Source organism: Bos mutus, chromosome 16 (assembly GCF_027580195.1).
Source record: "Bos mutus isolate GX-2022 chromosome 16, NWIPB_WYAK_1.1, whole genome shotgun sequence".
Taxonomy (NCBI): Eukaryota; Metazoa; Chordata; class Mammalia; order Artiodactyla; family Bovidae; genus Bos; species Bos mutus.
Genome location: NC_091632.1, coordinates 67213064 through 67225588, shown reverse-complemented (window position 1 = coordinate 67225588; position 12525 = coordinate 67213064). Strand labels below are relative to the sequence as shown.

Sequence of the window (12525 nt, the reverse complement as noted above, 5' to 3'; positions counted from 1 at the left end):
ATCAACACAAATTGGTATTAGAGTATTTTCTCTTTCCTCTGACTTCCTCTATAAATTCACTTTTTTTTGGTAAACAAATTCATAGGGCTTTTTATTGACAGAATTTTTGATTAGGAGAGAAGTTTTGTCATATATCTCTGCATCTACAATTCAATGATTTGGCATTTTAAGAGCATACCCTAACCCCTTGCCTAATGTAAGTTTCATGAGGATTTAAAAACAAATTTTTACAACACTTAACACAATTTCTTCCATACAGTCTATGCTAAGATGAGTATATATTTATATATATACATACACACAGATATATATATATATATGCATAAACAAGTGTGTACAAATAAACATGCATGTTTCTTTAGGAAAATGAGTAAATGCTACACTAAATATAATTTGAGTTAAATATTTACCAAATCCAGTGGAGGTATCATATTGGATCAAAGGCGTCTTAGCACTTCCTTCTTCTGTAATGCAGATGACCTGAAAAAAGAAAGCTAAACAAGAGGTAGATGACTTAGTTATTCAACATCAACAAATAGTGGGCACAGTTTCAGAAAAGCAATGTGTTAGAACATGAAATAGTCTAAAAACAGGATTCCACAGCAAGTTTTGAGGTTTTATCTACTACGTAAACTTTAATTTCAAAGTTAAAAACTATCAAGAAAACCAGCTATTATTAGTGTAGTAATAGCATGTATATAAGTAACAGAACTAAAGAAGTTCAGAGGTTATCTAGCAAAGGAAAAGAATTATCAGAGGAGTAAAGGATAATATTGGGTTGGCCCAGAAGTTCATTTGGCTTTTTCCATAAGCTGTTATGGAAAAACCCAAACAAACTTTTTTGGGCCAACCCAATACATACAGTGTATCTTGTTCTGCATATGATCCGAACCTGTTTCTTTAAAACGCACAGGTGTTCCTTCACTAGGGGACCCAGAGTTTCTCACTAAGCAGGAGAGCTCAAAAGGGATCCTGGAAATCAAATGGCCTAAATACTTCTTAGTGAGTCTTGTAAGGTCACACAGATGGTTAAAGGCCCGGCCAGGGGTAGAACCTGAATCTCCCAACCGTGGGCCATCTCCGCATCACAACAAGCTGCCCAGGTGACCAAGAACTGTGACCACAAAAATGTGTAGCTGGATTGTTGTAAAAATGTTATTGATTAGTTTCAAGTGCTATAAATGCAATACTGGAGCTCATGGTTTACCTGCACCTTTTAGTCAAAATAAGTAGTACCTATTTTCAAGGAAACTAAAAACAAAACAAAACAAAAAACCCACCACTAATTAATTCATTGTATTAACCCAGATTGTTCAAAATGACCTCTCATCTTTTGGTCCTATGGCCATGTTGATCCTCAGAAAATAGTATCTTGTAAAGCATTTTCTCATTTCAATTTAAAAACATGGCAAACGGAAGCAGCACATGTAATTAAATATGGTGAAGGAATTCAGTGTTAGAGGGAAGAGGGTTGTTATTTCAAGAACAGATACGGAGGTTGGTTAAGAAAAGCCCTTATTCAGGGTCCTTAATATCTGGAGATGGTTATGGCCGAACTGTGCTGAAGGTGCCTCAAGAAAAACTCCAAAGTCCCTAAAAGTGTATTGTTTCAGGCATTGCTCATGGCATCAGTGATTCAAGAAGGTGTGAGTTTGAGCAAACTCTGGGAGACAGTGAAGGCCAGGGAAGCCTGGCGTGCTGCAGTCCATGGTGTTCAGAGTTGGACATGACTTAGCAACTGAACAACAACGTGGCTAGTGAGTGCTATTGCTCTGGCATACACAACCTGCCCTCCTGTCTTGTTCCTGGGGACCCTCAGGTCAGCGGAAGCAGTGCTCCGAGGACTGCATCACAAACGCAGTGCACCAGGCAGGTCAACACAGAGCAGTCATTTTTCCGTAAGTAGTCACTTAACCCAGGACGTGTTAATGCTGAACGTCTGCGGGTCACCTTTTCAGATCGAGGATCTTGGAAAGCTGGGAAACCCAGCTCCTAACGCACTGAGAAATGCGAGCAGGAGACTCACTTTTGTCCGCGGTCCTCGGGATATAGAGGGTGGTGTCGAGGCCACTGTAGAGGCGCTGTCCTCCGTCGGTCAGGACGAACTCCTTCAGCCGCCCGTTCAGCAGGAAGGAGTTGCTCCAGTTCACACACACCATGGACAGGTTGCTGTCCACTGAGAACGGGGCACGGTACTGCGGCACTGTGCAAGAGGGATGTCAGTTCTGAAAACAGCTGGCAGAAGGTGCTAAGTTCTAATAACAGCTGAGAGTAGGTTCTAAGTTCTAAAAATAGTGTGGTATGTGTGTGCGTGCATGCTTTTCATTTTCAAATATGAGCACACATTTTAAACTTTGCCCTTGCTAGAACCCTTCCTATTTACCTTATAGCTTAAAGGAAAAACCTGGCATTGGGGGGTGAAAAGAAAATCACTGGAACATGTGTGAAATGCTTTCTCAGCAATGTTGCACCTGCTTTCCAAAAAAAAAAAAAAAAAGATCAATGAAGAATGGTGTTTTATGCAATACAACTATTAACATACAATGGTTCTGCTCATCAGCATAGCCCCAGAGCTCACATTTTGTTACATTTTCCTTCTTTTAACAGGTAAAGTATCCTTAACACTATTAACTCCAGCGGATAGCTATTTTTCATATCAAATCAATATTTATTGCTACAAAGCCCCAAGGACTAGATGAAGTTAATATATATATTTTTTTCTCCCAACCAAACTGCTTAGATGGTGAATTATGTTCTTTTGGCGCCCATTTATTTTTAAAGCTTTTTCTTGAACCGTTAGTTTGTTTTCTAAGATAGTTAAAAAGCCTTGCAAGTAGCAATTCGAGAATAATAATTCATTGCCCTGACTAATCAATCAATAACACAGTACATTAGTATATAATCAAGCGCAGGTCTCGTAAGTATTATATCAGATAGAGAAGTGACTTTGTGTGCATTTAGCAGGAATGCTCCCTTTTCATTTTTCAGCTCCTTACTAAAATAAGGAAGAACAAGCCTTAACGGAGGCTCATCTTCTAAATGAATCATTTTGGTAGCAACAAATGAAGGGATACCATATCATCTTGTCAAGTCAGAAGTGATTTATTTCATGAGATCTCATTTGCTCCAAAATAATCAATACATTTGTAACAACACTAAGATCCAGCTATATATGAAATTGGCTTTTAGGAAAAAAGTGAGTGGAAGAAATAAATTGGGTATCCTTTTTTCTTTTAAAATCAAATCCATGTGTTGCTGATGTGGGGAAATATAACAAAATAAGGAATCATTATGCTATTGTGATCATAGATTAAAACTAGGAAGACAAATTTGGTTCTCATCTTTCAAAATAAGACGAGAGGAAAATGCTTCCATAAACAGAGGAAAATGTTTCTGCAAATACTGAAACAAGAAGTATCAAGTCATTTTTCAATACTGTTGATAAATGTATTCATTTTTCACTTGAAAATGAAATGAAAGGCTCATCTGGCCTAATTGAGGCCAAATTGAGCCTAATATCACAATGAAACATACTATTGTGGTTGTTGTGGTTTCACTCTTTCATTTAATTTCTGTAGATTTCTACTTCTCCCCTACATTGTAACAGTATAGATAAAGAGAAGGCTTGTAAATAGTATGAAAATAGAAAGATAGGGGCTTTATTTGCCTTGTAGGATGTGGAGATCTTCCTGAAGAAAAAAAGAGTGATCAAACTATCAAAATAATCAGGAATAATGGGTTTAGAGATTGAGAAAATGATTAACTACTATTAACTACTATGTCAATAAAGCAATCCAAAGCACATACAACAGAGTACTTGATGTACTTTTTTCAGTTACTCCTTAAAACAATCTTGTAAGAATTAGCTCCGAATTTTTCAGAGGAAGGGACTAAGTTTCAGAGAGATTAAATAACTTGCAAAGGTCAATAGCTGGTAAGGGACCAAGGATCTGCACCCAGGCTTGCTTAACTCCAAAGGCTATGTTATTTTGTTGTAATCAATGTGCATTTATTTAAAGGAGCATGATTTACTAATTCACTTTATGGGGGCACTCCAGTTCTGATTTGGTTCATCCTGATTGTTAAATATTCAGGAATTTTGTGAGTTGGTTATTGAACCCAGTCACTATTAAAAATTAAATCATGTAAAACTAAATATATTAAAACAAAGGTAATAAATATTAAAACTTTGCATTTTAATATTGTGTTCTTCAGGCTGTTTACATCTACTTTCTCTGGAGGGTGGAAATATTATATAACAGTACACGATCTCTTCCCAACTCTGTGTTCAGTGCTGTCACATTGGCAACTTAAAATCAGTCAAGTGGGAGTATTTACACTGTGGAAATTGGCAAGTCCTTCAAGTCATGACATTTTTTTTCTCAAGAAGGCCAGTTGTTAAACATTTGTACCTCACCTCTGCTCTCGCACTGAAGGTGTAATTTAGGAAGAGAGGGCAGAATATGCTGCTAATGCTTCTCCAGAGCTTTACTGAGTGTACATGTGATTCAGTTCAGTTCAGTTGCTCAGTAGTGTCCAACTCTTTGTGACCCCATGAACCGCAGCACGCCAGGCCTCCCTGTCCATCACCAACTCCCAGAGTTCACCCAAACCAATGTCCATCGAGTCGATGATGCCATCCAACCATCTCATCCTCTGCCGTCCCCTTCTCCTCCTGCCCTCACTCTTTCCCAGCATCAGTGTCTTTTCAAATGAGTCAGCTCTTTGCATCAGGTGGCCAAAGTATTGGAGTTTCAGCTTCAACATCAGTCCTTCCAATGAACACCCACGACTGATATCATTTAGGATGTACTGGTTGGATCTCCTTGCAGTCCAAGGGACTCTCAAGAGTCTTCTCCAACACCGCAGTTCAAAAGCATCAATTCTTTGGCGCTCAGCTTTCTTCACAGTCCACCTCTAACATCCATACATGACCACTGGAAAAACCATAGCCTTGACTAGACGGACCTTTGTTGGCAAAGTAATGTCTCTGCTTTTTTTTTTTTTTTCTTCATTATTTTTATTTTATCAGGCCTACAGCAGAGTCAGATGTCTCTGCTTTTGAATATGCTGTCTAGGTTGGTCATAACTTTCCTTCCAAGGAGTAAGCGTCTTTTAATTTCATGGCTACAATCACCATCTGCAGTGATTTTGGAGCCCAGAAAAATAAAGTCAGCCACTGTTTCTACTGTTTCCCTGTCTATTTGCCATGAAGTGATGGGACCAGATGCCATGATCTTAGTTTTCTGAATGTTGAGCTTTAAGCCAACTTTTTCACTCTCCTCTTTCACTTTCATCAAGAGGCTCTTTTTTTCTTCTTCACTTTCTGCCATAACGGTAGTGTCATCTGCTTATCTGAGGTTATTGATATTTCTCCTGGCACTCTTGATCCCAGCTTGTGCTTCCTCCAGCCCAGAGTTTCTCATGATATACTCTGCATACAAGTTAAATAAGCAGGGTGACAATATACAGCCTTGACGTACTCCTTTTCCTATCTGGAACCAGTCTGTTTTTCCATGTCCAGTTCTAACTGTTGCTTCCTGACCTGCATACAGTTTTCTCAAGAGGCAGGTCAGGTGGTCTGGTATTCCCATCTCTTTCAGAATTTTCCACAGTTTATTGTGATCTACACAGTCAAAGACATAGTCAATAAAGCAGAAATATTTGTTTTTCTGGAACTCTCTTGCTTTTTTGACGATCCAGTGGATATTGGCAATTTGATCTCTGGTTCCTCTGCCTTTCTAAAACCATGTACATGTGATTACATTTACATAAAACTGCAAATGCTATCTTCAAAGCATCTTGTGGTTTGTATTGTCTGATCCACATTTTCTCTCTGCTAGTTTGTATAATGAGTTAAAAGGAATATAAATAGTATTTAAACCCCATATGACAGCCAATTATTTGTCGTGTTTTTCCATGTCTGTGGATCCAGTAAGCAGATTAAGAGAACCCTTTCTCCTTCAGTACTAATGCAACCTTTAGCTGCTTCTCCAATGTCAAGGAAGTTCTGATGCCTTCACTCACTCCATAAACAACACATTCTGGGTATCTAAAACACTCTGCCCAGTGCTAGAGATAAAATGCAGAGAATGAGGCTAAAGGAGACACAGATTTAAGGGAGAAGATACAAGCTCTGTCAGGGAGTCTTCCAAACTCAAGCTGATTATGAAAAGCTCAAAGAGAGGTGTGGAAGCTGGGTATGGGGTTCTGGGTTTCAAGCCGAGGGCTCGGGGAGAAGGTGACCATTTGGGAGTCAGCCTTTGCAATGGAAGCCTTCGAAGAGATGAACTCATCCGAAGAGGGAAGAGGTGAGGCAGGAGAAGAAGAAGGAAAAAGAGTGAAGGGGGAGGAAGGGGAAAGTGTGGGCAGAGAAAGTTTGGGGTTTAACCTTAAAGAACTTGATTGGTGGACGATCAACCAACAAAGTTGACTAAAATGGAACAGGGACTCCCCTTGTGATCCAGAGGTTAAGAAGGTACGTGCGTGCTCAGTGATTCCAGTTGTATCCGACTCTTTGTGACCCCATGGCCCGTAGACCACCAGGCTCCTCTCAGGCCAGAATACTCGAGTGCCATTATTGCCATTTCCTCCTCCAGGGGATCTTCCTGACCCAGGGAATCCAACCCATTTTCCTGTGTCTCCTGCACTGGCAGGCGTATTCTTTACCACTGAATCTGCCTTGCAATATAGGGGATATGGGTTCAATTCCTGGTCAGGGAACTAAGATCCCACACGCTGCAGAGAAACTAAACCTGCACAGAGCCCATGCGCCACAACTAGAGGGCCCGTGCCCGGCAACGGGAGATCCCACGTGACGCAGTGAAGATCTTGACTGCCACAACTAGGACCTGATACAGCCAAATAAATAAATAAAGTTAAATAATAATATTAAGTAATAAAAAATAAAATAAATAAATTAAATAAATAAAATTTAAAAAATAAAAGAAATAAAATTGAACATCCAAAGAGGCAGGAGGAAAACTGGGAGCGACCTGCCATGCAAAGTATGGAGAACCACTTTTTAACCAAGGATTGAGGGTTCAATCTCACTGAATGTTCCCAAGAAGACCATGTGATTACTGGTGAAAAATGCCCAATGGATTATCGGTGTGGAGGTCAAGGGCAAATTTAGGAAGAGATTTTCATGCAGGGACGATGTGGAAATCAGTTGGGAGGAAGCTAAATAAAATGTGGGAAGAAAGAAAATGGGAAAGCACTTGGAGACCATTCTTTAGAAGAGTTGTGCCCTGGGGCGAGGAGCCTGGCCAGGAATCAAAAGGGAAATGGAGTCTGTTTGCTTTGAAATTAGAAGGGTAGAAGCAACAGTGATGTACTAAAGATTAGGGATAGAAAAACGGTGATCAGTAGGGACGGAAGTGGTGGTCAAAACACAAGAGGAGGGTCTATTTCAGATGGAAGGACCATCCCTTCCTGCCGTGTCCCTGATGGGGATCATGGAGATATAGGGCATGTGGCTGTCTGGGGCGGGAAGGAAGCCAATTACTAATCGATGACTTTTCCTTTCCTGGTGAATTATGAGGAAGGAGTTCTGCAGGTGGGTGAGGTGGGTGAGGATGGTGAGGGCATGTGGGAATGGGGTGAGGAGCAGTGAGGGGTTGGAGGAGGGTGGAGAAGGTCTGAAATCTCTATTACAGATAGTAGGGGGCTAGTTGATCAGGTTAATACAGCAGTACCGAGGCTGCTGCTGAGCTGAGTGATCCTGAACTTAGAGAAACACTTCCACTTTCTAAGTGTGGAAGATGGAAGGACTGAAGCGCTAGCTTTAGCTCCTCACACAACCCCAGGAGCCTCAGTGCAGATTCTAACGGACGTGAACAGCATCCTGGAACTGTAATGCACAGTCCGTAGCCCTGCCTCAGCTTTCTCATCTGTAAATCTGGTTAATAATAGGACTTAACTTCATAGGTCTGTGGCAAGGATTATTTGTCAAAAGCTTGAACAGTGCCAGCAATAAGCAAGCTCTTTAAAAATGACCTTTTGCTAACATCCTGCTATATTGTTGCTCAGACACATTAAGGTCTTTGTACGAGGCACTGAATTTTCGTGAATGTGTATCTCTCATTTTTAAAAATGTCAGTGTCAAATGAGATTATAATCTGTTAACAATGTTTCTGGAAAGCAAATTTGCAATAAGTGTTCAAAAACTTTAAATACTTAAGTTTTTGATAATAAATAAAGCAAATTTGCAATAAGTGTTCAAAAACTTAAAATACCTGATGTAGTAAGTTCCATTTGCTGAAGATAAATTCGATTTAAGAAGATAATCAGACATTCACACAAAGATTTGTTCCTTTCTCACCACATTTATAAAAGGCAAATATTAGAAACAACTGGAATGGCTCAACTAATTCACACGATGGAATATTATATAGCCATTAACCTTGGTGGCTAAGAGTTTTTAATGTCATGGAAAATGCAAATAAAATAATATCAAGTATAAAAATCAGATATTAAATTTTCATTAGAGTATGATCTCAACCACGTAATAAAAGCTGCATAAAAAGGGATTAAAGGAATAAATTATGCCAACATATTAATGGTGGTTGCCTCGGGGTGGAGTGGGATAATAAGCAGGACTGTCTTCATGGGTGTGTAACCTGTGTAGCTGCCCAGGGCCCCTCATGTAGGAGAATTATAGACTTAGTCTGATGCTCTGCTGTCATTGTCTTTAAGTTCTTAATGATTTCTGAACAAGGGACCCCGTATTTTTATTTTCCAGTGGACCCCACAAACTACATAGCTGGTTCTGATTATAAGTACTTCTTCATACTTTTTGTATTTGCCAGTTTTAAAAAGTAGACATATAAACCTTATCAATTCTGAAAAGGTGTTATTTTATAGAAATATAAGGACACAATGAATTAGTTAATTGCCCTTTTCTGCACTCAGGAGCCCTTGTGTTCTTCCTGGAAGGGCCAGATTTCAGTGCTTACTGGCAATGTAAGCGATTATGTCATTTGTAAGGGAAAGGAGTGACAAACTTCTCCAAAAAGTTATCCCAAAGTAAATATATAAGGCTTCCCTGGTGGCTCCACGGTAAAGAATCCACCTGCCAAGGCAGGAGACACGGGTTCAATCTCTGACCCAGGGAGATCCCACATGCCGTGGAGCAACTAAGCCCTGCACCACAGCTACTGAGCCTGTGCTCTGAGCCCTCATGCTGCAGCTGCTGATGCCTGCATGCCCAGAGCCTGTGCACTGAAACGGGAGAAGCCACTGCAGTAAGCAGCCTGCACACCGCAACCACATAGCACCCCTGCTCGCTGCAACTAGAGAAAAGCCCACGCAGCAATGAAGCCCAGTACAGTCAAAATTAAATAAATTACCAAATTGGTTCATTAAAAGTTTTAAGAATTACAAAAAAGTCATCTTCACTGTCTATTTTCATCTTACCCATATATTAATTTTCTCTAAATTGGTTTTCATCCCATTGCCACATGACAAATCTTCCTAAATTTATTCTTTTTTTTTAAAATTATTTGGCTGCATTGGGTCTTAGTTGTGGCACTCAGGATCTTTGGTTATGGCATGCGGGATCTAGTTCCTTGAACAGGGATCAAATTTGGGCCCCCTCTTTGGGATCACAGAGTCCTAGCCATTGGACCACCAGGGAAGTCCTCCCTAAATTCCCTCTTGATCTCCATGTTATTTAATCCAATGGGCATTTTCGCCCGATACTTGTCTTCATGGATGTCTCAGTAGCGTTCACTGAAATCGAACACTCAATCCCTTTAGCGAACTGTTCCCCTCCCTTCAGGACAAGCCTCCCCTCTGGCTGCCCTGCTGCCTCTCGGGCACATGGTGGCATGCCACTTCTACTCACATTCTTTTTGGGTGACGAAGCTGATCCATTCAGTGACTGTGCTGCCCACCTCGTTGTGGGCCACCACCCTCAGCTTGTAGGTGGTGTAGGGCTGGAGACCCTCGAGGCTGGCTCTCTGCCCTGGCCCCCTGTACTTGGTCTCGGTTTGGCTGGGGGTACAGGGGGTGGCTGAATCCGGAGGGCATGCCTTGTAGAGTTGGAGCTCATAGCTGGAAGGAGAAGGGACACAGAAAGAGGAAACAGTCAGTGGAATTAGTCTAACTCTCTTTTATACCTGATCATGTTTAGTGAGAAGCCATTTTGCTTTCACCAAACTACCAGCACTTTAAAACTCCCACTTGTGGGAGATGCTTGTTTTCAGAAACACTTTATTTAACACTGTTGGAAGTGGGCAGCAGATGGAACCAGAGAAACGATACGAGAAGTCCCCTGTATACACATGTTGCTGTCCACCCAGCCGTCAGGAATCCTTGTTGGTACAGATAAGATAGTTCTCTTTTTAGAGGACAGTGATAAAACTTCTCCTGTCGGAAATAAAAGAATATCTCTTCTCTCTACAGATTATTTTGAGTGAAATAACTTCTTTGCTCTTCCAAACAGTGGTTCATTACAAAACTCTAAATTACATCAAAGGAATTCTGATTCAGCCACAGAAGTTCCTTATGTTTTAACTGAGCCCTGCAGAGTGAAAAATGCCAGGGAACCATGCTGCTGCTGCTGCTGCTAAGTCGCTTCAGTCGTGTCCGACTCTGTGCGACCCCATAGATGGCAGCCCACCAGGCTCCCCCGTCCCTGGGATTCTCCAGGTAAGAACACTGGAGTGGGTTGCCATTTCCTTCTCCAATGCATAGAAGTGAAAAGTGAAAGTGAAGTCACTGAGTCGTGCCCGACTCTTAACGACCCATGGGCTGGAGCCTACCAGGCTCCTCTGTCCATGGGATTTTCCAGGCAAGAGTACTGGAGTGGGGTGCCATCGCCTTCTCCTCAGGGAACCATGAGGAGGAGCACATTCTTTCAATGACAGGGAACACATTTCCTCAACTTTCTTTCATTGTTTTGGCAGCACACTGCGAGCCACAAAGGACCAGGGGTTAAACTTGTAGCCCCTGCAGTAGAAGAATGTTGTCTTAGCCACTGGACTGCTAGGAAAGTCCCTGCCTTGTGTTCCTTATTTTTGTTGTTCACCTTTCCATCCTTAGCTGATTTTATGATTGAGACACTTTGTAAGGAATGTGACCACTCATCGATTTTTTTGTCTATTTTGCAATAAAATGAAATGAAGTGTTAGTTGCTCAGTTGTGTCCAACTCTTTGCAACTTCAAGGACTGTAGCCCACCAGGTTCCCCTGTCCATTGAATTCTCCAGGCAAGAATACTGGAGTGGGTTGCCACTGCCTTCTCCAGGGGATATTCCCAAGCCAGGGGTCGAACTCAGGTCTCCTGCATTGCAGGCAGCTTCTTCACTGTCTGAGCCACCTGGAAAGCCCATTTTGCTATAGGTACCTGTTCAATCAGCATGTCTTCCTGGGGAGGGTGGGGAAGCTGAAGGTCCGTGTGCATGTCTTATTTTGGTTTATTTCTCCCTTTGGCTCTCCCACACTACCTTTGAATAACACCGTTGGGGGACAGCGGCGGACTCCACTGGAAGGAGGCTGTCCTTGAGGCCAGCATCTGGATTTGCGGAGAGGACAATCCTGTGGGTGGAGCAGGAGGAGTTCTCAGCTCTGCTGTTGGCCCTTGGCTACAACAACTGAAGCAAGTGCAGGCCTCCACCCCAATGGAGTAGGTCGTGAAGGGCTGCAGGCTGTGAAGAGTCTGCTGGGTGGCCAGGCCTTCAGCCAGCTGTAGAAGGAGAGAGAAGGCTAGATGAGGCCGGGTCGCAAGTCACAGACAGTTGGTTCACTTTTATCATGTATCACGCTGCTGCTGCTAAGTCGCTCAGTCGTGTCCGACTCTGTGCGACCCCATAGATGGCAGCCCACCAGGCTCCCCCGTCCCTGGGATTCTCCAGGCAAGAACACTGGAGTGGGTTGCCATTTCCTTCTCCAATCATGTACCATACATTCTCTGAAAACAGTGCCTCGCTAGTTGCTCTGGGAGATGCACCCTAGCATCCAGCACAATATTTACCCTCAGGAATGACCAACCCAGTGGGAGAGTCATGGCTTACACATGCCAAAAAATGCAATGAGATAACAGTTAGATAGAAGTTTGAGGCCACAGGATAGGAATCACAAGGCGCAGTGTTGTCTATTACCATAAATACTAGAAAATGGCACAAAGCTCACAAAATACTGACCAAGTTCTATGACCCTCAGAATGATGTCTTTCTGAAAAAAATCTATATTTGAATTATATTTCAAATTCAACATTTTCTAAGGTTCATATTCTGCCATTGTTACTTGTGTGGATCAATAATTTGGGTATCAAAACTTCCCTCAAATTCTAAAGTTGAGTATCATGAGCTTGAAATATATTTTATATATCAGTCAGTCATTCAGTTGTGTCCGACTCTTTGCGATCCCATGGACTGCAGCACGCTAGGCTTCCCTGTCCATCACCAACTCCCGGAGTTTACTCAAACTCATTTCCATTGAGTCGGTGATGCCATCCAACCATCTCATCCTCTGTCGTTCCCTTCTCCTCCTGCCTTCAATCTTTCCCAGCATCAGGGTCTTT

At 41.9% G+C, this 12525-nt stretch overlaps 1 protein-coding gene across 1 annotated transcript in view; it reads right to left on the bottom strand.

The window, feature by feature from the left end:
* The window catches only part of USH2A (usherin), a 928983-nt gene that overhangs the window by 28824 nt on the left and 887634 nt on the right, over positions 1-12525 (bottom strand). Inside the window, exons 65-68 of the mRNA XM_014481290.2 lie at positions 11450-11688; positions 9848-10056; positions 2027-2203; positions 411-494 (exon numbers count right to left, since the gene is read on the bottom strand). Of these exons, the coding sequence (XP_014336776.2) occupies positions 411-494; positions 2027-2203; positions 9848-10056; positions 11450-11688 (709 nt within the window). The remainder of the gene's footprint in view (positions 1-410; positions 495-2026; positions 2204-9847; positions 10057-11449; positions 11689-12525) is intronic.